This window comes from Muntiacus reevesi, chromosome 15, assembly GCF_963930625.1.
Source record: "Muntiacus reevesi chromosome 15, mMunRee1.1, whole genome shotgun sequence".
Taxonomy (NCBI): domain Eukaryota; kingdom Metazoa; phylum Chordata; class Mammalia; order Artiodactyla; family Cervidae; genus Muntiacus; species Muntiacus reevesi.
Window position 1 is genome coordinate 33,093,565 of NC_089263.1, and position 26,811 is coordinate 33,120,375.

General features: G+C 41.6%; 1 protein-coding gene across 4 annotated transcripts in view; it reads right to left on the reverse strand.

Moving 5' to 3' along the window:
* Positions 1–307: 307 nt before the first annotated feature.
* Positions 308–26,811, reverse strand: part of STXBP6 (syntaxin binding protein 6) — a 256,424-nt gene continuing 229,920 nt past the window's right edge. For all 4 annotated transcript variants that reach the window (XM_065906723.1, XM_065906720.1, XM_065906722.1 and 1 more), the window contains 2 exons: positions 9,357–9,514; positions 308–3,378 (listed from right to left, as the gene is read on the reverse strand). In XM_065906723.1, the coding sequence (XP_065762795.1) occupies positions 3,355–3,378; positions 9,357–9,514 (182 nt within the window). In that variant the 3' untranslated portion in view covers positions 308–3,354. The remainder of the gene's footprint in view (positions 3,379–9,356; positions 9,515–26,811) is intronic.

Below are 26,811 nucleotides of genomic sequence, written 5' to 3' on the forward strand. Positions count from 1 at the left end.
CACATCACTAATATCAGCAGAAAGCATTTAATCTACTTAACTGCTTGCCCATGAGAAGAAATAAAAGACCTAAACTGTTACTGGATAGAAGCTTATTGCGTAACTAGGGCTAGTTAGCTCTTTAGTCTTTTTTTTACATTTCAAGTTCTCCCACTGGAATGACCAGAGGGAATGTTATCCGCATGCTAACCCCAGTTCTTAGTCTCCTGGAGGCACACAAGATCTTCCCATGAGCATCAAAAATGCGATGATGCCTACCTATCTGGTAGAGTTTTCGAGATTTCCCAAATAACCAAGAGAAACGAACTTTCATCACAGAGGTAAAATATTTAATGACAAAATTAGAGTTTGCTGTAATAATGAATCACAGAGCCGGTGTTACTCATCTCTGAAAGGAACAGAAATTATGTTTGACATCTTAGAGAACTTCTGAAGAATTAGTAACTGTACAACAGACAGCAGTGTTACAATTCTAAAAATTGAAAGCGAAACCTATCTTTAATATTGTTTATTGAGGGCATTCTGTATTTTTACATAAATGCACAACCTTTGTTAGCCACGAAAGTAGTATTAAGACAGATTTCACCGAAATTTTAAGTCTAACACATAATCTTTATTTTTTTCAGAGCTTAGAAAAAGTTAACTACTGCTCTTGTTACATTTTACAAATACATTCTTTAATATGAAACATTAACCTGAATCACTACTTCCTGTATATAGGTACCTAATAGTACTAGGGAAGAATACTACAGCTACATCCAGGAAGAAGTGAGAGCGCTGGGAAGACTCTTTTCGAGTTGTCAGTTCAATCTAAGAAATCCTTCACAGAAACGTATTTCCAAAACTCAATAGTGAGGTGCAGAAACGAAACAAAGAAATTAAATGTCTTTTAGCAAGCCACTGAATTGGTCCCAAATGAATTGGTACCACATAATGTGAATCGTTTTAGCAATTTCCTCTAGGTTAGGTTGTATTAATACTTTGTATTGAGGCACCTTCTACAAAAGGACACCAAAGAACCTCACATGTGTCATCACAAGGCTTGCTTTTCTGCAGTCAGGAGGTCTAGAAGGGACTGGGGTTGCTGTTGGCCCTTTCTGAGGGTGGAGGCCTAGGTAGGCCTTAGACACAGGGAGGTCAAGGGTGTGACCACAGCCTGGAGGCAAATCAATGGAGGAAGCTAGTGATGGTACAGACAAACTTTCTTCAAATCAGGATGTCTTCCAAAAGACTGAAGTTTAAAAGGATAAGCAGAGAGTGAGGAAAGAGGGGACGATGTGGAATACTTATATTTATGAAGGATAGCTATCACAAGTTTACCAGAGAGGAAAAAAAAATCTCACATTTCACAGTATGCTTATGCTCACCCTCTGCTACTTTAGAAGCAGCTTCACAAACACTGTGTTGTTAAATACTTGGCAACAAATTTTATTTTTGTGTTTGGCTGATTGTCAGGGGTTTGAGATTTACTCTTCTAATTATTTATATCAACTATCTATCTCTGAAGCTAGAATTCAATTTGGGAAGACGCATACGTGTGCCCGCGCATGCTTTTACTAAACAGAGGTCTGCAAAGAAAACCTATCTGGTGTGGTATTTTCAGCTTTTCTTAGAAATTATAAATGCTTCTAATAGTACTCACCAGATAATAAGTTCCTTGCTTCTTTAAAGTTTTAAGACACCAAAAGAAAAGTACAAAATATTATAGTAAACATACAGTTTACCCTATAAATTCTACAGAGAGTTTCCTTGAACTGGATCATCTACCTAAGAGGATTCAGAAATTCTTCTCTGGCAAATCTCACCTCCCTTTTGACACATACTGCCTAAGATCATTTCCCCCCAGTAGCCCGATTTTCCATCTCCCTGGCAGAGCTTTAGCAGGAGAACTTAAGCTATTTAAATCAGCATAAATAATCCCAAAGTCATCCTATGCTGCTATGTAGAAGCTACAATACACAGGGGCCTCAGTCGGCTCAATAGGTAGGAAGGAATAGAAAGGGTCCTGATTATCCAGGCAGCTTAAAAATCAATGCATCACAGCGGGAGGCTGAGAATGTATCTGGGATGTGCAGCTTGCTTCCTTGTTTCAGAAAGACAAAGCACAGCTTTTATAGTTAGGATTTTAACCCTCTAAGAAACCGAACTCTCAGACTGAAAATCTGGGTCCATGTTGAGTGATACAAAATCAGGAGCTGTAATGAACCAACTTCATTCATTCTGACTATAATGTAAAGGCTTCAAGACTATACTGTTCTGTGTCAGATGAGGCAAGTTGCAATTGCCCGGAAATGCAATTTGTCAAGACGCCCGCACTTTCAAATTACATTAAATAAATAGACAGCAGTAACAACATCAAAGCCTCCAAAAATCAGATATTGAGAACTGAAGGCCATTTCCTAAGGACATCATGAGGGCGTCTCTAAACTCTTTGTGTAAAGAAAAGAAAAAAGACTTTAAATATATTATCTTTTCACATTATCATTTACACAGACCTTTATCTGGACAAATCAATTCTTGATAAAAATCCAAGCTCTTTTCAAAATCAGCTACCACAGTTTGGGACAATGACAAAGACATGTTCATGAATTCACATTAGTTTTTAAATAGGCTTTTCCTTAGGTCTTTAATCTCAAATTTTTATCCTTCATACGGTAATTCTAAATGATCAGCCTGGAAACAAATAGTGGAAGAATTTAAACTATAGCTCAGAAAGTAGATTTCTATCTGTGATTCTTATTTATTTTTCTGAATGCTGGTGATGGCTCATGCAGAAAATTACTACACAGAAAGCAAAATCAAAGACTGCTGTTTCTCCTGATAAATCCAATTGTTTTCCATAATACAGATTTGTCTCAGGATATAGAATCTTAACCTTCAAATTAAGAGTAGCTAAGAACCTGAGTGAAACCAACCTGCTTGACTTTTATTTCAAACCAGGAACAATAGCATCTGATGGCACATTAAAATGTCTTCCTGCTTAATATCAGGAAAAAAAATACGGTTTAGACCTAGCTCAATATATCATTTGGTCCAAATTTCATATTCAAACTACCCAAAAAAAAAAAAAAACCCTTAAAAAAAACACACATACGAACACACGCATACACACAGTCAGAAAAAAATGAAGCTGATACTATGCAGCATTTCTTAGCAAGATTATTAGGGAAATGTATTAATATAAACACACCATCTTTTCTCTCATATTAACATCTGAAAAGGAAAAACCATCTAAATGTCCATATTTTGGTGGGGGTGGGGGACTGGAGAAGCAAGCGGAGGTCCGGAGTTTCTGGTAAAAACTGCTGAACAAACTTCAGTTTCTCTTAAGAGGTCTCTGGGAGAGGCAGTTTCTCAACATTTGTGCTTCATGGCAAGCTAGGGAGAGAAAGGGACAAATGTGAGATGTTATCGGCAGTAGGGAGAGTTCACTGGTTGCTTCTTTCCCAAATCCACGCTGAGTAGCAGCACCAATATTTTCTTTGCTGCGGCAGATCACCACTACTGTTCACAGTGGCACCAAGGAAATGTGTAACGTTCCCTACAGTCCACCGAGCACTGCAGTTGTTACTCCAAGCAGTGCAGTTGTCAGAGCAGTCTTGCCGGTGAGGGTGTCCAAGGAGGGTGGGGCTCTATGGTATTCCTTCCTGCCACTGAAGGAACAAACGGAAGAGGCAAAGTATAGGCAGAATGAGCGACCCACCCTAGCATAGCAACAAAGGCGTCTGGGCTTCCAGGTTACTAGCTATCCAGGAAGACCACTCTTCAGTTTTAAGTGTTTACTGACATCTCAAAGTATTAAAAATCACCAACTGTAGAGAAACAATCTGCAATAATCCACGTAATATCCTGGATGTTCAACCAGGTTCGAGGCACTTGACAATTAAGACTACGTAACCAACCAGGACTGAACAATAGATCAAATTCAAACCTTGACTTGCTGCTCCCTCTGGTATTTGAAAAATGTGGTTCACTGAAATGTTAGATCTTTATAAATGGAAACACCAAATACCACTGTATCAGTCAATAGTTTCCCAAGCCCAGCTGGAGCCCATGATGATGTATTTAAGGAAATGTATGCAGGTACAAAACATAAAATTAAATGTGATATTGCCTTCCTTAGCCAGATCCTTTCCAAGGAGCCAGTACACTGATGTGAAGCAGAAGGCAGGGTGGAAGCTGATTCCTTGGGTGTCTATAGAGTTTGATATTAGGGATTAATCCCTGAAGTTGGAGCTGGACTAGAGGTAGTCACATTGTTAAATTGATCTCTACTTGGGGGCTTCCCTGGTGCTTCAGACGGTAAAGTATCTGCCTGCAATGCAGGAGACCCACGTTCGATCCCTGGATCGGGACAATCCCCTGGAGAAGGGAATGGCAACCCACTGCAGTATTCTTGCCTGGAGTATCCCATGGACAGAGGAGCCTGGCAAGCTACAGTCAATGGGATCGCAAAGAGTCAGACACGACTGAGCAACTAACACACAGTCTCTACTTGGGAAACCTCAGCTCAGAGAGCTTCAGGTACCCGTGTCTGGTGAAGCCAGCCTAAGTGAAGCCCTGATGGACCTTTGGCAGTGCTGATGCCAAGAGCACGTCAGCCGTCAGACGGTGTTTGTGAAGCCCTGAGCGTGTCCACACTGCCGTGCTAAGTGCTGTGGGTTCTTGCCAAGAAGATGGCACAGCTCCTAACTCCTGGCCTCCACGAGCTGATAATCCAGGAAACACGGTGGCAGGTCCAGGACTCTTCCTCTGATCCGTCCCGCTCCCCAGCCACCTTTGAGCCCCTCCACTGAAAGGTTTCCACTTCTTGCTCTGTCTCTAGTTTTAATACATTATTTAGCAATGCGAATCATTCAAAATCAACACAGAGCTGTTAAGTGTGGTGCATAATGAATACCAACCATAAATATTTGATCAGAGCTGCTGTCTTGTTGTTCACTGAGCTATTAACCTTCAACTAATGGGCTTGTGCCAATTTACTCACAGTCATTCATCCTCAGCAGCGAGCGTGCTGCTCCTCACACCAGCCCGGTTACCTCTCCCGGGCAGCTGGGGTTGGCGCTAAGGGGAGCCCCGACCGGGCGGGGCTGTGCCAGCTCAGTTTCACAGAAATACAGCTGGTTTGGACGTTTTGCCATTTAAGATATTTGTGTAGAGAGTGGCATCACTTCCATTCTACCTCATTTTGTTTTCTTTCTTTAATTTCCTGGGAGTCAGAAACTTTAGAATATGGAAGGCAGGTGCTTTCCATAAGCACAAATGTGCTTATGACCTTTAAGTCACAGTACTGTGTCTGTGAAAGTGAAAAGTGAAGTCGCTCAGTCGTGTCCGACTCTGTGACCCCGCGGACTATACAGTCCATGGAATTCTCCCAGCCAGAATACTGGAGTGGGTAGCCTTTCCCTTCTCCAGGGGATCTTCCCAACCTGGGGATCATACCCAGGTCTCCTGCATTGCAGAATTCTTTACCAGCTGAGCCACAAGGGAAGCCCATGTCTATAAATATCTCCAACTCAAATGCTTATGAATTAATGTAGAGGGTAAGTTAAAAATTTCCTTTCACTATATTCTGTTTTCTTATCTCATGGAAAGCTTTCTCTTTCCAAGCTGTGTAAATGACTCCATCTAAATAATAATGACAACAGTAATCATAATAGAAAATACTGTTACTCATACAGGAAAAGTGAAAGTGTTAGTCCCTCAGTCGTGTCTGACTCTTTGCAATCCCATGAACTGTAGCCCGCCAGGCTCCTCTGTCCATGGGATTCTCCAGGCAAGAATACTGGAATGGGTAGCCATTCCCTTCTCCTGGGGGTTGAACCCAGATGTCCTGCATTGCAGGCAGATTATTTACCATCTGAGCCACCAGGGAAGCCCATACAGGGGGATTCTTTAAGGGGCCTGGACTCTTGAGGTCCCTTCTGGTTCAGACACGCAGGGAGCAGATGCTGGAATAGGGACAGAGGCAGTCATTCCCTGCCGGGGAGGGAAATGCCACTTACCACTCGCTTCCCCACAAATGTGGGCTTGTGCAGAACAGGGCAGATCCCTGTTCTTTTCTGCAGGAAATGTCATCTGAGGATGCCTAGGTGTGGGTATCGCTGTCGCCTGCTGACTCACCAGCTGAGGCGGGCATCAAAGCAATGAACACAGTGCACCGTTGTGCTTTTTAAGTGGTGGAGAGTTAGCAGGCCTGCTTTGTGGCTGAGCTGGACTTTCCTAAGGTCCGAGGCTGTGCCAAGCTCACAGCTCAGGAAGGAACTGCGCTTCCCCAAGCCGGGCTGAACAAAGCTGGGAGAAGAGAGGGGTGCAGAAGCATTTCCATCATCTCTACAGGAGACAAGCACCCATGTATCTTGATGGCAGGGTCCTGCAAAGGTGATCCACTCTCTAATGTACCAGGGTAAACTGAAAAAGCCAGAGAACCTCTTCTATTGCAATCCATCCAGAAAGCGTGCCTGCCTCTCCAGCCGAGGTGGCATGCCCTTGTTCAACCAGGGAGCCCAGAGGAATGCTCACCCAGAACTGCCTTTCTTGTCAGGGCTCTGACATGAGCACTGTGTCTTGACTTTTAAACACAGCCTATACTTTCTGAATCAACACAGACACGTTTGGGGTGGCGGAAGACCTGGGTTCCACCTCTGAACGCTCCTCGCCAGCAGGCCTGGCGAAGGCTCGGCCAGCAAAATGACATCTTCATGGTCAGCGTATGCCATGGGACAAATCAGGAGTCCTAGTCCCTGGGAAAATAGCCACACTTTATCTATAGAGGTCAACCTCCTCGTTAGGAATACTGCCAATGCCGGTGATTCATCAGCGCACATCCTCAGTTTTAGAAAACTGCAAGTCTGGTTATAATAGTGTCTCTCTCACTCCCTCAAGCACATTAACGGTGCCCGCACCCCCTTACACCACTCACGGAAGGGGAAACCCAAGTAAGTGGAGACTGCCCCCTACTGCGTCTTCTCCACGGAAGGAGGTAACTAGCTGGCGCCAATCCTTCCAGCAGTCAAAGCCAGAGAGCCCTGTGTCTTTGGTGGTCTAATCAGTTTCTGTTCTGACAGGTCCCCTCCTTAAGGGCTGCTCTGTGTTTAGAAAGTGTTGGCATTCAGCAGGAGGCCCTCCCACCCCACACTGGAGGGCACAGATCTTCACCACCAGTCCCTCCCCATCCCTGTGCTGGGGTCCTCAGTCACATTTTTCCAACCCCCCCAGACAGTGCTCATCATGCAACAATGGTTTAGAGCAGGCTCAGCAGAAACCATTTTTATGGAAACAATTATAATTGATATCAATTAAGATTTATATGCCCCGGGTGCGGTGCTAACCGATTTATAGGTTTGAATGCATTCAATTCTCTCAACACTTTAGGAGAAAGGCACTATTATTAGTTAGTAGTCCTTACTAATGAGGAAATAGGGACTTAGAGAAATTAAGCCCCTGCCCAAGGTCACTGAGGTGGTAAATCAAACAGCAGATGTTAACTACAAACCATACTGCCTTCCCAACCACCTAGCACACTTGGCCACAGTCTCAGGAAAACTGGGTGAGCAGGGCCAAGAATTCTGGCCATCTGCTTAGGTTATCCAACCCCAGGTCTGCACGACCTTCTCTGAGGTGGGTACTGACACGGATGACCTCCAGGTATTGTCTACTCTGCATTAGGAAGAGCGATTTCACAGACTTCCTTAGTAATCTGGTTCATGTTCTAATCATTAACCTTAACTCTTATTTTAGCAGAAAGTTATCAGTGCACTATTGAGTGCTCTTTTCTGTAGGACAAGACACAAGAGAGAAGTGCTACAGTATCACCCCCTTCCCACAGTTGAAGACAATTAAAAAATAATTCCCTTTAGCCTTTTCTTCCCCAAATCAACACTGTTTACGTGTTTCCCCAGACTTTCACTGCCCTTCCCTCCGTTAAATCACTACAGTCAATGTTGCTATAAATGCAGGTGGGTGGGAAATTCTAGCTTCTCCACTCCATCATTATTTCTCTATTATGAAGGCTGCAGAAGAGGTGAAGGGAACCATAATTCTGAGCTCGTTCCCTCTGTGACAGCCGTGGCAAACCAGGCTCTGGCCCCGAGCAGGGCTGCAGGACAGTAACACGCTGTCGTGACACCACAGACAGGTCTGTGCAAAGAGGGTGCAAGGGAAGGCAAGATGCAGCCACACGGATCTGGATCCACGGTGGGGCCTGGGCTTAAGCTTTCAGAAGGGACCAGCCCAGCTCAGCTGGGGAGATGGTTCCTGTTACTTTTCAAGTTGTCCTTTTCTGTTTTCTCAGCAAAAGTGGGCTTTTCCTTTGAAGCAAATTCATTTTTTTCTTCCCCTAAAGGTCACCTGAAAAGCCTATCTTGAGAGGCCAGATCATGTCTCTGACACGCCAACCATTATCAGCAAACGTTTCTGGAAACCTAAATTCAAATCACCAGCCAGAAAAGAGCTGCCCTTTGATCCAAAGCACAAGAACAGTAATAAATCCTCTTTATCACCTGACCAACAGGGCCTCACTTTCCTGTCGTTTGTGACTGCCTTAGATAGCTGGCTGCCAATAACAACTTCCCTTTCTGAAAGGCGCATCATTTTCAGGGCGTGTGTGAGTGTGCATACCTGGGGTATGTGGGAAAGGCCATTCTCTGCACTCAGAGGCAGGTGGAAATTGTGCAAGCAGCTTTATATCAGTCAGCCTTAGAGGTCCAAGGCCCCTCTGCGGGGAACACTGTCCCTGAGGTACCCTGGGACTACAGTTTGCTTTTTATATGGTAAAGAGATAAGAACACAGGATGCTGGGCTCATAACCAGCATGGAAAAGTAAGCACAAGAGCCCACAGTACACTTTCAAGCCCTGGCCAAAAGAGGAGGGATATTCTGAGACCTGCCACCTCCCACCCCCACCCCCATCCTGTTCCCTGAAACTAGGGCCTTAAACTTCCAGGTAGGAGCTAAAGATGGTCCACAATTCCCAAAGATATGGGATCAGAGTCAGGGATGATGCCAGTGGAAAGGAGATAACCAAACATGTAAAAGAAGAACGCTTCCACTGCACACACAACTTAAGTAGCAGAAGGAAACTACACAGGGGAAAAAAAAAAGGCTCGATTTTGTACTTCATCATGGCAAATATTGGAGAAGGACATGGCAACCCACCCCAGTACTCTTGCCTAGAGAATCCCACGGACAGAGGAGCCTGGTGGGCTGCTGTCTCTCGGGTTGCAGAGAGTCGGACACGACTGAACTGACTTAGCAGCAGTAGCAGCGGCATGGCAAACATAGTGATGGAAAAGTTCCGGGCTCCGAAGCGCCCTGACCACCCAGAGCTGAGCGCTCCGCCGCGCGGAGAGACCCACCTTGTGTGCGGTTTCCGCAAACTGCTGGGCGCTGTTCTTCATGTCTTCCGTCTTCTCCTCCGCACGGCCTAACCGCTCCCCGCGCTCGTTCAAGGCCTGGCTCGCTTTCTGTACTGCGCTGGTCACGCTGTCAGCGGCTGAATGGAGGATGCTGTTTCCTGAAAGAGGACAGCAAAAGCATCAGAAACGAACTCGGCTGACCTGCAATGACAGTATCCCCTCCACGGGTGCTGCTAAGTCGCTTCAATCGTGTGGCCTGCCAGGCTCCCCTGTTCATGGGATTTTCCAGGCAAGAACGCTGGAGTGGGTTGCCAGGCTCTCCTGCTGGGCATCTTCCCGACCCAGGGATTGAACCCAAGTCTCTTCTGTCTCCTGCATTGGCAGGTGGGTTCTTTACCACTAGCGCCACCTGGGACGCAAGCAAAGTGGGTCAGACTCTGGAAAGGCTTTGAGGGTATATGAAACGACTTGGCTTTCCTTCTGACTCGGTCCAACTGTCACACTTGAGGAAGACCACCCACTGCCTGCAGGACCTGGGCAAGTGCTGAAGGCTTCTCTGTACGCTGATGCTGACAGCACTCATTTCCATTCTGTTCTGTCTGGTGGGGCTCAGAAGGATGGGGTTCATCTGGATTTAGGAACTGATGGAAATCCTAACAAGTTCAGAAAATGAGGCAAGCTCAGTGAGACATATCTGGATTGTATGAGCATTTCCTCTTGAGCTGTGTTTAAGTGAATCACCACAGGAAAACTGGGGATCCAGAATGTCTCTAGATACGATGCTCTGTATTCCTTTCAACTCTTCCCTTCCATTTTACCCCCTTCTCCCTAAATGTATGGCCCCATGCAAGAAGCTGTGGATCAGAGTTCACAGGAGGTACGTCAATTCCCAACCTTGAATCCTGAGTCATGGCCTAGTTGGTTGGTCGTCTTTGCCTCTAATGTCAAGTATATGAAATATGGGACCTCAGCACTGCGCAGAGCCAGGGGGTAGAAAACTGAGGGCAACCTGTCCTAGAAGGGACTTAGCACTCCCAGACTCATGAGCGATGACACTAAGAAAGTTAAAAACATCATCATATTTCAGGTGGTTATGCATCCCTGACATCCCACGTACCAGGACTAGAAAAGAGAATTCAACAGTGAAGAACTGGCAGATGCATAACCCACTGAGACCTAGCAACTTGCAAAATTGCAACCAAAGGAGATTTATAGCTGTATTTTGTTAACACTGAGTGGAAGATATTTAAATGGCATTTTATGTAATAGCTTTATGTCTTTGAATAAGTTTATTACATCATTTAACTTTGTATCTGGGATGGATACACTGAGCTACAGACAGCTTTTAATAGAAATGTAATTTCCACAGGTCTCAACTGCAAAGGCTTCCTCATTTCTCCTCTGTGGGAACAGCCTGTGGTTTGTGGAAAAGGAACTCAGGCAAAGAAAGTGCCTGGCCCAGAGGAAGCACTTTGTAAATTGTTTTCCATTTTTCTTCTCTAGGGGTGGATTTCAAGGGCTTCCATCATGCACTAAGGGGAGAAGAATGGAGTTAACTTACTGCTACTCAAATGCATCACCAACTGCAGGAGCCAAGATACGTCAGCATGATTAGTAGGGACCAGAAGAGATGTGGCTCTGGAGAAACTGATTATCTAATGCTGGGTTGGAATGAAAGGCTGAGGTCTTCAGAACAGATTTAAGAGGAGAAATCTGGTTTCCCTTTGCTTTCATATCAGGGTTATGATTATAGCCCTGGGCTTTCCTGGTGGCTCAGATGGTAAAGAATCTGCCTGCAACTGCATGAGACCTGGATTTGATTCCTGGGTCAGGAAGAGCCCCTGCAGAAGGGAATGGCAACCCACTCCAGTATTCTTGCCTGGAGAACTCCACGGACAGAGAAGCCTGGCGGGCTATAGTCCATGAGGTCATAAAGAGTCAGATAGAACCGAGTGACTAACACTTTCACTTTCACCACCACTTAATATCTAAATAGCACTTTGCAATCATAACGCATCTTTGTGAATATTATCTCACTTGACTGTCACAAAAATTTTACTGAGAAGGCTGAGGTTAGGTGAGATTCAGTGACTTCTGTGAGATCATATCACTAGGGAAGGGACATAACGAGCGCTAAAACCTGGTTTCCCAATGACTTTTCCTTATTCTGTACCTTCCTCTTTGCAGGAATGGCATCAGTCACAGCAAGCCATCACTATGACAGAGTTGTGAGCAGACCAGTATAGATAGGTTGTGACAAGTTATTTCCCAAGGTAACACCTGACTGTTTCTGTCATAAATATGTTCTTTTGGTAAATGAAGAGTTATCACCTAAGCTGCATTGCAAGCCAGGTGCTCCCTAGCAAGAACAAGCCAAAGAGATGGAATGGGAAGATGGAGAAAGAACTGAAGGCGCAGAGGGGTGGGGAAGAGGGCACAAGAAAATCTCCTTCCCTTCCTTCTGCATGCCCACAGCTTAGCAACCAGAAGCTAGAGAAAAGATGGGGTGGGGCATCTGAAACTTCATAGCCAGGAACAGATGCATTAAACCAAAGGGACTTTTAGCTACCAAGATTTTGGTAGGGGGCTTCCCTGGTGGCTCAGATGGTAAAGAATCTGCTTGTAATTCAGGAAGACCCAGGTTCAATCCCTGGATCAGGAAAATTCCCTGGAGAAGGGAATGGCAACCCACTCCAGTATTCTTGCCTGGAGAATTCCATGGACAGAGGAGCCTGACGGGCTACAGTCCATGGGGTGACAAAGAGTTGGACACGACTGAGTGAATAACACTAGGTACCAAAAATTTAAGAGGGCATATAACCATATTGGATAGTTTTTTCCCATCAAACTGACCCTCGTGATGCCCTCAAAGTTAGACACTCCTTGAATGAATCTGCTCTGCAGAAACCATAGCACTTTCCTCTCATGACTTCCTTAATTTTGTACAAGATATCAGGTCAACACTGCACCTGGTTTTATATGATACTGTTTAACCAGCAGGTGCTATAACTAAAAGAGAACCAAATGCTGTCTTCATTATTCAGTGATGACACTGCCAACCACTATCAATAAAAAAATCCACCTTCAGTTATTTTCAGCCATGAAAATGGATTTGAAATATCTCATCGCCCCAGCTGAAATGTCCTCTACCAGCTTCAATTCTACCCATATTCCAGGCCTGGTGAAGTCCCATCGCCTTTCTCTAGCTTCAGGTCTATTCCACTCTCAACTTCCTAAGAACTGTCTCTAACCTCATTAGGTGACTGGTCAAGTACAGTCATGGGCAATTCTTCCACCTCATTTCTTCACCTGTAGATGCAGTGACTTCCCGGCTGGATTATCAGTTCCCTTAGGGGACCCTTGAACCCTGCTGATCATACCCTAAATCTTGAATCTTCCTCCTCTAGGTTTCCTGAATCTTCAACCTTCCTCTTCCTGCTTTCTTACTCTCTTCCCTCTAAGGACCTGCGAATGCTCTAACCCCAGGGTTCTGTCCTTGGCCCTCTTCTCTTTCTCCTTCTGCAGACTCCCCCCGGGACAGTTTTACTCAGCTCACAGCTTTTAATGACCAAATTTCTGTGTTGGTTTTTTTTTTCCCCCTAGATTGTGCTGCTGAGACTCCAGATCCATGTTTTCTTACCAGGCAACTCCAGGTGAGTCACCCAAAGTCATCCTGAATTTAGTATGTAACACTTGACCCCATTATCACACCTGTTTTCCCTTTGGGGTCCCCTACTCAGTCAGTAACCCCACTATTCTGCCCAGCGTGCTCCTCAAATCAGAGTCGAGTCCGGATTTCTCCCTTGCTTTTACCACACACAGCTAAAGGTCAATTTGCTGTCCAGCTTGCTACTCTCTGCCCTCTTTGCTATCTTCATTATCTCTGTATATTGATCCAGTCCCTCTTGCCTTCAGAATTACAGCAACAGCCTTCTCTCCTTGGGTGTCCCCACACCTTTTCTGATCCATCTTCCACACATTTCTACTGAAAACTTTTAAAAAGGCAAATTTGTTACCATCTTCTCACTGATTCCAAGATAAAAATGAGACCTCTGCCCTGCCGATCTCTTTGAGCTCACCTCTTAGAATCTCATTCATTTTTTTTCCTGTCTAGCAATCCTCAATCCCATGCCTTGCCAAGTTACCTAAATTTTCACAGATGTATCATGCGTCTTTTACCTGTATGCTTTCGTGCTGTTACCGCTGCTTCTCATCTTAGCTTTCCCACTTACTTCTATGTGCTTCAATACACTTCAGGGCTCTTTCCTAGGAAAGCTTGTCATGTTTAGCCCACCCTAAATCATTGTTGCCCCCAAAATATACATTATAAGACTATGTCTATTTCAAATGGTGTATTTATTATAATGCATGTAATTGCTGGGTATCTACTGTGAGCTCCTTGAAGCAGGGGCCTTCCTTACTTTCTGTATTCACAGAATATAGGAACCACTCAAAAATATTGGCTGACTTAAAGCAGGAAAAATATATCACCCTTCTAATGATTTCTCCGTGGCTTAGCAGAAACTTGGACACATGATTGATGCTGTTACATGATCTAAGTAGGTCCTAAAATCCTAAACTTGCCAAATGACTAAGGATTTAGTCTGTGTCTGATGCAGCCAACTATCTCATCTAGAGGTGGTGTCGAGAGTTCAGTGAATTAAGTCAACAACAAAATGCAAACAGGGGAATGCTTCTGCTATAGTAAAGATAGCATTTATATAAAAAAATCTGCTTCAAAATAAACAACTATAAGGTATAAAAATAGCAATAGCTTTTAAATCCAATGCAAAAATAACAGTGAACTGAACACTTACTATGCTCTACGCTCTTACTATAAAATCTGTTCCTCACAACAACCTTACATGTTGGCACATCATTCATCCCATTTTTATAGATGGGAGCACCAGTGGACACAGAGGGTGAGCAATGCGCCAAGGATCACGCAGTAAGTGAAGGGGAGAGCTAGGTTTTGCACCCAGGAAGCCCAGCTCCAGAGCCAGTTCTCTGACTTACTGGTATACTGGCTCTCCATGGGAATGTTCCTGTATCTGAGGTTAGGAATACAGTCTGCATTAACTGTATGGAATGGAGACTTCAGTGGAGCAGTTCCTAAAGCATTTCTTAAATCCACAATACAAAAGAAAACATCTTATTATTACAAGCTAAAAAAAGCCACTTACTATAGAAAATTTAGGATACATATTACTATAAAAAGGCAATAAAATCGTGTAATATTCAGTTCCTTAGAGATAACCAGATTTACATTTATGGTACATTTTGTTCTGGTAATTTTTCTGTAGATATTTTTCTAAACCAGGGTTGAGACCATACTGAATGTTTAGTACTATATCCTATTGTGGATACTTTCCCATGTCATAAAAAAGTTCTTTGAAAATACTATTTGTAATGGCTACCTAACACTGTTGTAATTTATTCAACTGTTTCCTTATTTGATAGTGAGTACATGTCCAAAAGTGTTTGCTCGCTCTTTCCTTCCTTCCTTATGTATTTATTCATGTTTCACAAGCGCACTATTATATTTCAACTTCGGTATACAGGGCAGTGTGCTCATCATCAAAAGTTTACTCTCCCTTTGTCACCATACAGATGACCCCCTTTATCCATTTCACCTTCCTCACTGGTAACCACTACTCCGTTCTTTGTGTTTGTTCATCTATTTTAAAAAAAATTTTAACTTAAATATTCCACATAGGAGTGAAATTATATTGTATCTGTATTTCTCTGACTTATTTCACTTAGTGTAATACCTTCAAGGTCCATCTGTGTTGTCACAAATGGCAATATTTCATTTTTTTATAGCTGAGTTCCATTGTCTACACCCCCCCATATCTTTTTTATCCATTTATTCACCATATCCTGGCTTTTATAAATAATTCTGCAATGAACATAGGAGCGCATATATCTTTTTGAATTAGTGTTTTCATATTCTTCAGATAAGTAGCCAGAAATGGAATAGCTGGATCATATGGTGTTTTATTCTTAAGTTTTTGAGAATTCTTCATATTGTTTTCCATAGTGACTACACCAATTTACCTACAACAACAATGCATAAAGGTCTCCTTTTCGCCACACCTCTAACACTTATTTCTCACCTCTTTGAAAATAACCAGTCTAATGGTCATGAGATATCTCACTGTGATTTTAATTTAAAATTTCCTAAATAACTAGTAGAATTAAGAAAAACAAGCCCATTTACCACTTACCACTGCAACAGAAAGAATAAAATACCTGAGAATAAGTTTAACAAAGGCAGTAAAAGATCTATACATTGAAAACTGTGAGACCCTTTCGAAAGAAATTGAAGGAACAAAGACAAGGAAAGATACTCCATGCTCAGGGATTGGAAAAATTACAGTTAAAAAAGCCATTACCTAGAGGAGTTTACAGCTTAAATGCAATCCCAATGGCATTTTTCGCACAAACAGAACAAAAAAAATTCTAAACTTTGTGGAACCACAAAAGACCCCAGATGGCCAAAGAAATTCTAAAAACAGAGAACAAAGCTGGGGTTATCCCAGTCCCTGATTTAAAATTTTACTGCAAAGCTATAGTAATTGAAACAGTATGGTACTGGTAAGAAAACAGACATACAGATCATTGGAAGGAAACTGAGAGCTCAGAAACAAATCCATACATATGTCAGTGACTTATACAACAAAGAACATGCAACAGAGAAATGGCAGTCTCTTCACATAAATGGTGCTGGGAAAACTAGACAGCCACATGCAAAAAACTGAAACTAGATCACTATAGTATACCATAAACAAAAATCAACTCAAAATGGATTAAAGACTTGAATGTAAGACCTGAAACATAAAACACTGAGAAGAAAACAGTATGCTCTTTAACATCGGTCTTAGCAATATCTTTTTGGATATGTCTCCTCAGGCAAAGGAAACAAAAGCAAAACTAAATGGGACTACATCAAACCAACAAGCTTCTGCACAGCAAAGAAAATCAACAACCACAACAACAAAAAACCCCACAAAGATAATTTGCTGAATGGAAAAGATGTTTGCAAATCATATATCTGATAAGGGGTTAATACAGAAAATATGTAAAGAACTCATACAACTTGATAATGGTAAAAAACATTCTGATTTAAAAATGGGCAGAAGTTCTGAATAGACATTTTTCCAAAGAAGACATACATACAGATGGCCAGCAGGCACATGAAAAGATGTTCAGTATCACTAATTATTTGGAAAGTTTTGCTTTTTAAGATAAGGCTAAAGTTACTTTCTTGCATTTACATACACACATATAACATTTGTCCATATCTGATAGTTCCTAGAGATTAAACTGCTGGTTTAAAGGACATACATATTTTTTGAGGATATTGTTGCATGCTGAATATTGCTTCCCTGAAAGGCTCATTCAGGGTTGAAAACTATTCATTTGAGGGCATGCTATATTGAGTGCATGCTTTGTGAATGCACTGTTATGTTGACAAACTGGCAGAGTGCCTTTCAGGGAGTGATTTACATTCTCTGATCTTAAGTTTCCTCATCTATAACATCTACCTCATGTGGCAGTTGTGGAAATGAAGATGAAGATGTGTACAAAGTACCTGCAGTGGATGCTCAGTCAGTGGATGTTTGTCCCTTCACCTCCTTAAGACCACATCTGCTCCCTAGAGCTTTGGAAAAATTGCACAATCCCACTATTTGTTTGCATGTCTCCTTCTCTGTCATCTTGGGGGCTAAGTGTCTTGAGTCTCCTCGGAGCCACTTGGATCTTTGTATACTTGCAGTGTGCAGCTAAGTGTGCTGATCAGAGCAAGCTGAACACATGCTCATTAAATCAAGGTGTGCACTGAAAAGAAGGATGCTTAACTCAAAAGTTGGGGCCCAAGCTGTTGTGCTGAGTTACATCTGGAAATAAAACAGTCTCCTGAGGCAGACAGAACAGTAATTCTCTTTAAATAGGCAGGAAGCATATTAATACCCAAATTTATGCTAGCAGTCTGAGAGAAGGCTGTCAACCTCTGCAAATAATGTCAACTACTGTTTGAATTGTACTCTCTGAGAATACAGCATAGACCAGTCTTCACTGATGTTGCATTCACATCAGTTCCACTCAATACGTGCTTTAAAAAATATTATGTTGGCATCTTTTAAGTGACTGAGAAGACATTACTCAGAAAGCAACTTGAGATAAAGTGCTAATATTGTATTCAGTTACTGTTTGAACACAATTAAAAGAAACATATGTATAGAAAAATGAGGGGAAAAGAATATGGTATATTGAAAAGCAACAACAGAAGAGAAAGGAGAGGAGGAAAGTTTTTTGGTTTTTTTTTTTTTTAAAGCACAGAGACCACACCAACAACTATAATTTCTTTATATCATCCTAGACTTCAGGTTGTATCTTGGTAATCAAAACTCTTCATTCTACAGCTAGTAAAGAGGCAATTTACATAGAATTTTCATCAGCTACTTCCTCCATCATATACATATGTAGATATTTGAAATATAAAATGCTCATCCTATTTGGAGAAAGCAGGAAAATCGTCTCAAAAATAAATGATTGATAAACCATCTATACTCAGAGTTGAGGAAACATGGTCATCCCAGGACACTCTTTTAAGACTAAAATCTGATAATAGTTTTGAATGGACTACTTGTATCCTATAATCAATCTAACCACTGAAAAATAACTGTACAATAAAGCCCCATTTATCCAAGCTAACTGAAAGGAGAACTAATTGTGAAAAAAAATGGATTTGGGTTTTAATAAGATAAACTCAAAATACTGGCAGGGAGATCAAGTATATGAAACTGTTAATAGGCCAGGAACATTAGTAACCTTCATATTGCATCATCAAAGTATTAAATAATAATTTATTCCTTGAGTAAACAGTCCTTATTCTATTCTTGTCTACAGTATTAATTTTTTTTAACCAAAATATTTTTAAGGTTCACTTAAGTCTGGTCCAGTATTAGTGACATTCAAATTAATTTTTTTAGATACCAATCTATAGGATTTATCAGATGCTTTTTCTTTCCCTTTTCTACTTACAATCTTCATTGCTCAGCATCTCTACCATGAGAACTCTGTCTTTTACCATATAAACAAAAGACAAGAAAAGTCATATGGAAGCTTGGTTTCCAGATGACAGGGTTCCTTCTCAGTGCTAAAATTGCTCTGACTCATGTACATACCATTCTGCTTCCTGAGATGAGTAGAAACCTCAATTTCCATAATTCAGTGGTATTTCCAAGGAAGTTTGGCTGACTGTGACTTGTATTAAACATTTTATAAATGAACAGCAATTTAAATAATAATGATATTAACATCTGAAAAGTGATTAAATGCAAAGTCCTACATAGTAAAACAAGTTGGTTCTTAATTCACAGACTCCATTAATTACCTGAGAGCTTGGGTAAATTACCAAGTTCCCAAGTTCTTTCTACAGTACACCGACTAATCAATATTAATCGCATAGCTGCATCTCAATGTTGAACAGCCTCTAGGATCCCCCTCTGAGATGGGAGATTCTTCCAAACTGTTAAATTTCATTCATACTTGTGTGGCATTAGTGACTCATCAGATAAATCTTATTACAAATCCAGGTTATGATCTGTCATAGCAGCTTTCCAAAAGTAACAGTTGTTAACCCATGCTGGACACTGAGGCAGTGTGAACATCAGCCAGTGGCAGAAACTGCTACAATTCACTGAATGGTTATGTACTGTGGGCATGTACAAGAACTATATTTTTACCCTACTTTACAATGAAGTGCTCAGGAAGGGGAGATAGCTTGCTCAAGATCACCCAGACCTTGACCTCAAAGTTCATTTGTAAAAATCATTTTTAAAAAAATAAAAACTGTACATTTTTAAGGTGTACAACGTGATGATTTGACATACATACACACAGTGAAATGATAACTGCAGTGAAGTTAATTAACACAGCCATTTCCTCACATAGGTACCATTTTTTCCTTTTTTATTTTTGTTGTGGTGAGAACACCTGAAACCACTCTTCCAGCAAACTTCCAGTATTCATCTAAGTCCTCATACTGTGCCTTAGATTTCTAGACTTATTCATCCTACATAACTTCAACTTTGTACCTTTGGACCAACACCTTCCCTTCCCCCCACCTCCCTGCCTGTGGAAGCAAGGCACAGAAAGGAAAAAACCTGCATGATCTCACTCATGTATGGACCCTAAAGAAGTTGAATACGTAGAAGCTGAGGGTTGACCTCAAAGCTCTGACAACACAGTGTGCAGTGAATGACTTTATGAAATGCTGATCTGGTTCCTTTATTGCAGAACTTTGGAAAACTTTTAATATGCTAATGTAAATTGTTAATCAAAAGGAGGCAGTGGTGGCGGCAGGAAAGATCTGCTAGCAGAATTCCCCAGCATATTTACAGGTTCTTTTTGCACAGATTGTCTTAGTAGGGTGGATTTCTACAGAATCTGTTTTGGGAAACGCTGCAACAAAGTATACTGATTCCTGAGTTAAAGGAGGAAAAAAATAAATAAATCCAGGCTGTCTTCATCAATTTAGCAATAGTTGGACAAGTCATATAATTACATTGAAGAGGCTTGGTTTATAGAGGCAGCAGAACAGATATAGCACGCTGAGTGGCAGTTCCAGAATTATCTTTTGTCTTAAGTTGGTGGCTAATTTCAGGGACCATGAAGCTTATTTGTTTCCTGCAGCTGGATGACAAAGAAAAATGGACTCAGCACTCAGGAATACTTTGTAAACCCATAAACTCAAAAGTCTACTTGAAGGAGACCTTGGAGTTATCTACTGCCGGCACTACCAAAGGGAGAAGAATGGACCATTCTGTCAGACAGTTCTCTTCTGCTGGCAATGTTAAAGTAGTTTAGTGGAACCTCAGCTTGTTCCCAGGTCACAGGCATGCACTAACGACTCAGGAGAAAACCCAGTGGCCCCTTCCTGTCCTATAAAAGGTATGAGTTCATACCCTCCTTTCAATTCACTGTCCCAATATTTTCAACAGCAAGAGTTAAACATTAAGGATTTTATTAATACGTGTCCTTTAAACACTTAAGATATGTAAAGAAATTCACCAGTTCTTCAGCATTTGTTTAAACCTGGTCCTTAAGAACATGTTCTTCCAAGAGTTACAGGGCATAATGAGAATGATTTCAAGGACATTTCTTTTGGCTCTCTTTTCTTCTCAGAAGGGTGGGTGAAATGCAGCTTCAAAGAGGGAATTCTGAAGTTAACCACCTGAAATGACTCTAAACTTGGTGAAACTGATTTTGTTCTCTGTCTTTGGAATGTATGGCAATAAACCAAGTATAATCCGCAGCTCTCAGCATTTATTACAGTTGGAAGTGAGTACGTTTTACTTTAAAAACCATAATTTCAAGTCCTCGTACAGGACTGGAAAAGGTCAGTTTTCATTCAAATCCCAAAGAGAGGCAATGCCAAAGAATGCTCAAACTACTGCACAATTGCACTCATCTCACACGCTAGTAATGCTTAATGCTTAAAGTAATGTAAAGTGCTTAAAATTCTTCAAGCCAGGCTTCAGCAATACTTGAGCTGTGAACTTCCAGATGTTCAAGCTGGTTTTACAAAAGGCAGAGGAACCAGAGATCAAATTGCCAACATCCGCAGAATTGTAGAAAAAGCAAGAGAGTTCCAGAAAAACATCTATTTCTGCCTTATTGACTATGCCAAAGCGTTTGACTGTGTGGATCACAATAAACTGTGGAAAATTCTGAAAGAGATGGGAATACCAGACCACCTGACCTGCCTCTTGAGAAACCTGTATGCAGGTCAGGAAGCAACAGTTAGAACTGGACATGAGCAACAGACTAGTTCCAAATAGGAAAAGGAGTACGTCAAGGCTGTATATTGTCACCCTGCTTATTTAACTTATATGCAGAGTACATCATGAGAAATGCTGGGCTGGAGGCAGCACAAGCTGGAATCAAGATTGCTGGGAGAAATATCAATAACCTCAGATATGCAGATGACACCACCCTTATGGCAGAAAGTGAAGAAGAACTAAAGAGCCTCTTGATGAAAGTGAAAGAGGAGAGTGAAAAAGTTGGCTTAAAGCTCAACATTCAGAAAACTAAGATCATGGCATCCGGTCCCATGACTTTATGGCAGATAGATGGGGAGAGTGGAAACAGTAGCTGACTTTGTTTTTCTGGGCTCCAAAATCACTGCAGATGGTGATTGCAGCCATGAAATTAAAAGACGCTTACTCCCTGGAAGGAAAGTTATGACCAACCTAGACAGCATATTAAAAAGCAGAGACATTACTTTGTCAACAAAGGTCCGTCTGGTCAAGGCTATGGTTTTTCCAGTGGTCGTGTATGGATGTGAGAGTTGGACTCTAAAGAAAGCAGAGTGCCGAAGAATTGATGCTTTTGAACTGTGGTGTTGGAGAAGACTCTTGAGAGTCCTTTGGACTGCAAGGAGATCCAACCAGTCCATCCTAAAGGAGATCAGTCCTGGGTGTTCATTGGAAGGGCTGATGCTGAAGCTAAAACTCCAATACTTTGGCCACCTCATGCGAAGAGACTCATTTGAAAAGACCCTGATGCTGGGAAAGATTGAGGACAGGAGAAGGGGATGACACAGGATGAGATGGTTGAATGGCATCACCGATTCGATGAACACGGGTTTGAGTAAACTCTGGGAATTGGTGATGGACAGGGAGGCCTGGTGTGCTGCAATTCATGGGGTTGCAAAGAATCGGACACGACTGAGCGAATGAACTGAACTGAACTGAATGAAATGAACTGAACTGAACTGAACCTTCTACAGTGTTGCTGGTCAAAACAAATTCTGTTCAACATGGGCAGTCTGGTGCTTGCTAGCTGTGTGGCCTTGAATAAACCCTCACCTTCTCTTTCCCCACCTGCCAAGGGGGCTGGTCTAGCACTGACCTCAAAAGATGGTTGTGAAGAATAAATGAGGTTGTACAGGTGGGACACTTAGAACAGTTTTGGGCACATAGCTGACACTCAACTTTAGCCATTACTAGAGAAGGAAACTGTGGTCATCTGGCAGTAAAGAGTTTTTCCATTGAGCTTTCTATTTCAGCTCATCTTTCCTTCTCTACCCTCACTAACCGTGAACATGGCTGAAGGAAGAATCTACTCCCACTGTGACCTCTCCTACTCCCAGATACTTTGCATTTTTAGTAAAGTGGCCTTCCCCTCACTCCTACTCTCCTAACACCATCTCTTAAATTCACCAGTGACTTATCAAGTCGATTGCCTATTTTGTTTCCTCCACTTGGCCATAGGACCACAAGTGGGCTGACTGAAAAACTGCTCTTTCCCTGGGCTTCTATAACACTGTTTCTTGATCTGTATCCTTCCCTCCACCATCACTTTGATTCTCCCTATCAGTTTCATTCCCTTTTGGTTAGGGCTATAAAGTCAGAGAGGTCTGAGTTTGAGTCTGTCTCTACCACGTACTAGCACTGTGACCTCAGGTCAGTTATTTAATCTCTATGAGCCTGTGTTTTTCTCATAAGCACAACAGCTATAAAAGCAGTATACCTCTTTTTCATAGAGTATGCTTTGAAAATTAAATAAAATATATACTTATGGTGCTGGTAGTGCAGTATGAACTTAACATACATGGCAGTATTAGAAATATCTGATTCATTCTGCAGACTTATTGTAGAATAAACATGGGCCAGACACAATCTGTACTTGTCTGCTTTTCAAAACTTAGCTTAGCATTAGAGGCTAATTAGTCCATTCTTCCCCTCTTCACTCTCCATCTGACATTCTCCTCCTCCTGAATTCACTGTTAATAGCCCTTCTGTCCATCTAGCATCCTACACTCAGTTCACCTTTAACTCTAACTCTCCATAATACCCTGCATTGAACTTTCTATGCCATCCAGAGCACTTATCTCAGCAAGGGCTCTTCACCCAACTGTCTACTCTATTTCTAGTCCTCATCAGGTCATACTAGACCATCCCAGGGGCCTGGGTGGTTTTCCTGGCACTGGTCTCTCAGCTCTCTAACACAGCATGCTCTTCTTTCCGTACTGCTAACCTGATTATGGTCCTTTCACATCTCAGTCCTTTGTTGACACACTCATAATACAACACAATCAATTAAAGTGTTTCTTCCTTATCTATTGCCACACGACTTATCTGCCATCCCCAACAGACTCCAATCTCTATTGGCTGCCTAATTTTTCTTCACAAATTTTAGAAAAATCATTAAAATTTCATCAGTCTCTTACTATAGGTAGAGTATGTGATAAAAAATTTTGGAAAAAATCAATGTGAATAACAAAGGAACACCATGCCCAGCTCTGTCCCTAAGGGTGTCCAAACATCGGCAGTAGCACTTTTTTTTCCCCAATGATAGTTAACGCAAGCTGAGCATTTAGATTTTGGTGACTAGAGCTCTTTTCTGCTAGAAGAAAGCAAAGTCTTTTGGAAAGTAGTGGATTCCATGCCTTGGGGCAAGGAAAACACAGACAGATCTGAAATATCTTATTGCCAGACAATAAGGATACCTTCAGTGATGGTAGGGATAGTGCAAAAAGAAAAGAGAAACCAGTTTAAAGCAGGTCTTACAGGACAAGTTGTGATATCAATTGTGATGTTAGAATATCAACAGCAATAAAAGGTATAAGAGGACAATAATTACAATACTTTTATATAACCTTGTGGAAGCCATAACTGGTTAATGCTGAGTTAATATTAAATGTACAAAAGTGAAGTTGAAATATGAAAAATGAATATAATTGGATATTATTTTATTGATTTTATTAAGTATTATTATATACTTGTATATTTTATCTCTTCTATGTATTTATATATAAAAGTATAATCTGTCTTTATCTGTGCCAGTAGCAGTAGGTAAATATAGGAAACTATGAGGCAGTCAAAAGAATTAGAAACTGTTCCAGAGAGGACTGATGGGTGTCAACGGTCAATGCATTCTCTTTAGAAATCTGGCTATCTGTTAAGAATAGATCACACGGGCTAGGAGCAGAAAGCGCTGGGTAACTTGATAAATTACAATAAGATAGTAATGAGGCATCTGTATGTTTTTATTAATGCTCATACACCACATAAATGTATAATAGTGACATGGTGGAGGATTACGTAATGCTGGCCAAGCAAAGGACACATGGATCTGGGAGAAAACCCATTACTGACTAGACGGCCTCACTTAAAAACCATGGACTTTACTGTGCTTCTGATGTGAATCGTCAAGTTCAGTTATAAAATGGGGGCCTGATGAGATCTCCAGGGATTAAGTGTGAATAACTTTGAGAAAAGAAATCAGGATGTGCCCCCTCCAGAAACCAACTGTTTGGTAACCCAACTCTTCTAGACTCAGGAAGCAGGAAAATAAGCACTTCCGTTATATTTGAGAGATCTAATGAAAACGCCTTAAACTCGTTGTATTGCTGGTTCATTACAGGCTTAAATAAAATATTCTTTTAAGTATGTTATTTGTGCATAGGTCTTATCTGTTTGAAGTATCTAAAGTATTCAAAATAATCAGACCCATTAAATTCTGATAAACAATGTGTAAAAGCTTTAGAAAATCTGATTTTCCAAGCTTTGTTTGGTAGGAATATTTACTAAATTAAAGCATGAAACAAAGTGAAAATAAAAGTATTTTCTCTCCATGCACAAAATTCCCCCATCTTTAATGAATATAATAAATATGTTAAATATACCATCTCTCTCTTGCCTCTGAGCCTTTGTACACTCTGCTCATTACTCAAACCGTGATGCCCTTTCTTTCTTTGACCACCTGGTAATGTACACTCATCAGATGTCACCCCATCTTTTCTAAATTTCCCTGCCACTTTATTTATTGAAGTTTTTAAAAATCATCTTTTATTTGCCACAGGCACAGTAGCAGGCTGGGAACACAGTGCTAGATAAAACAGACAAGCCCTCCCAACACACACCCATGTCAGGTGAGGAGCTCATCTAGAAACAAGAGGCAACTTATTTACAGCTTAAAACAGTATATGTGTAGGAGTGTATATATTATGTACACACACATACACAATTTAAAAATACTTCTAGGCAGTTAATAAACAATGTGCTATGATAGTGAATTCAAGAGCAAGGTTACTGACTTAGAATCGGTGAGGGGAAAAAAAAAATCAGTGAGGAAGACCTGTTGGAAGGGCTAATGTTTAAGCTGTGATGTGATAATCCGGGACAAGTCCATGTGCAGAGGTTGAATGGGCGAAGGAAACACATGTGAGCCATGAGCCAAAAGATTGGTGTGGCTATAAAAGGGGGAACGTGGTTTGGGATGAACCTAGGGAGAGAAGCAGGAATGGATTATGTAGGGGTTTATTGATCCTGTAATGAGATGGTTATTAAGTGCAACTAGTAGCCACTGAAGGATTTAAAATGGGGGTAACCTGGACTAAGAACGTTTCAAAAATTCTTGCTCTAGCTATAGCCTGGGAACAGAAACAAGAGAAAAAACAGAATGAATAGGAAGTTACTGTGGTGACTAAAGTAAGAGATAATGGTGGCCTAACCTAGAATGATGTCGGTGGAGATGAGAGCCATGGACAAATTTAAGACATATACTGAGGGACTGCACATGGGAAGTGAGGGAAAAGGAATAACAGGGAGTGAACCCCAGGTTTCTGACTTCAGCAAGTGGGTATATAGTTGTACAAGTTACAAGACAGAAAAAGTTATTGGAAAGGCAAATTCCCTTGGAGGGTGAGCAGATATGAGAACCAGGCATTTTATTTCAGATACTGTTATACTTAAGTTGTCTTTGAAATATTCAAGGGAAGTCAGTAAGCAAAAAGATATCCCTACATGAAGCTCTGCAGAGGAGTCGGGGATGGAGATAAACTTTCTGAGTCATGAGCATAGAAGGAGAATGGGAATGGGTCAACTTACCTAGAAAGCGACACTAGAGAGAGAAGGGAAGGGGTCCCCAAATAACACCTTTAACAATTTTAACATTTAGAGTAACGTGAATGTAAAAGTGCCTGTAAAGCACATGGAGAAGAAATAGCCTGAGAGCCAGGAGAAAAACAGGTGAGTTTGGCAGGGTGGAATCTAAGCCAGGACAGCACATCAAAAAGGCAACCCTCTTACACTGTTGGTGGGAATGCAAACTAGTACAGCCACTATGGAAAACAGTGTGGAGATTTCTTAAAAAACTGGAAATAGAACTGCCATATGACCCAGCAATACCACTTCTGGGCATACACACTGAGGAATCCAGATCTGAAAGAGACACGTGCACCCCAATGTTCATCGCAGCACTGTTTATAATAGCCAGGACATGGAAGCAACCTAGATGCCCATCAGCAGATGAATGGATAAGGAAGCTGTGGTACATATACACCATGGAATATTACTCAGCCGTTAAAAAGAATTCATTTGAATCAGTTCTAATGAGATGGATGAAACTGGAGCCCATTATACAGAGTGAAGTAAGTCAGAAA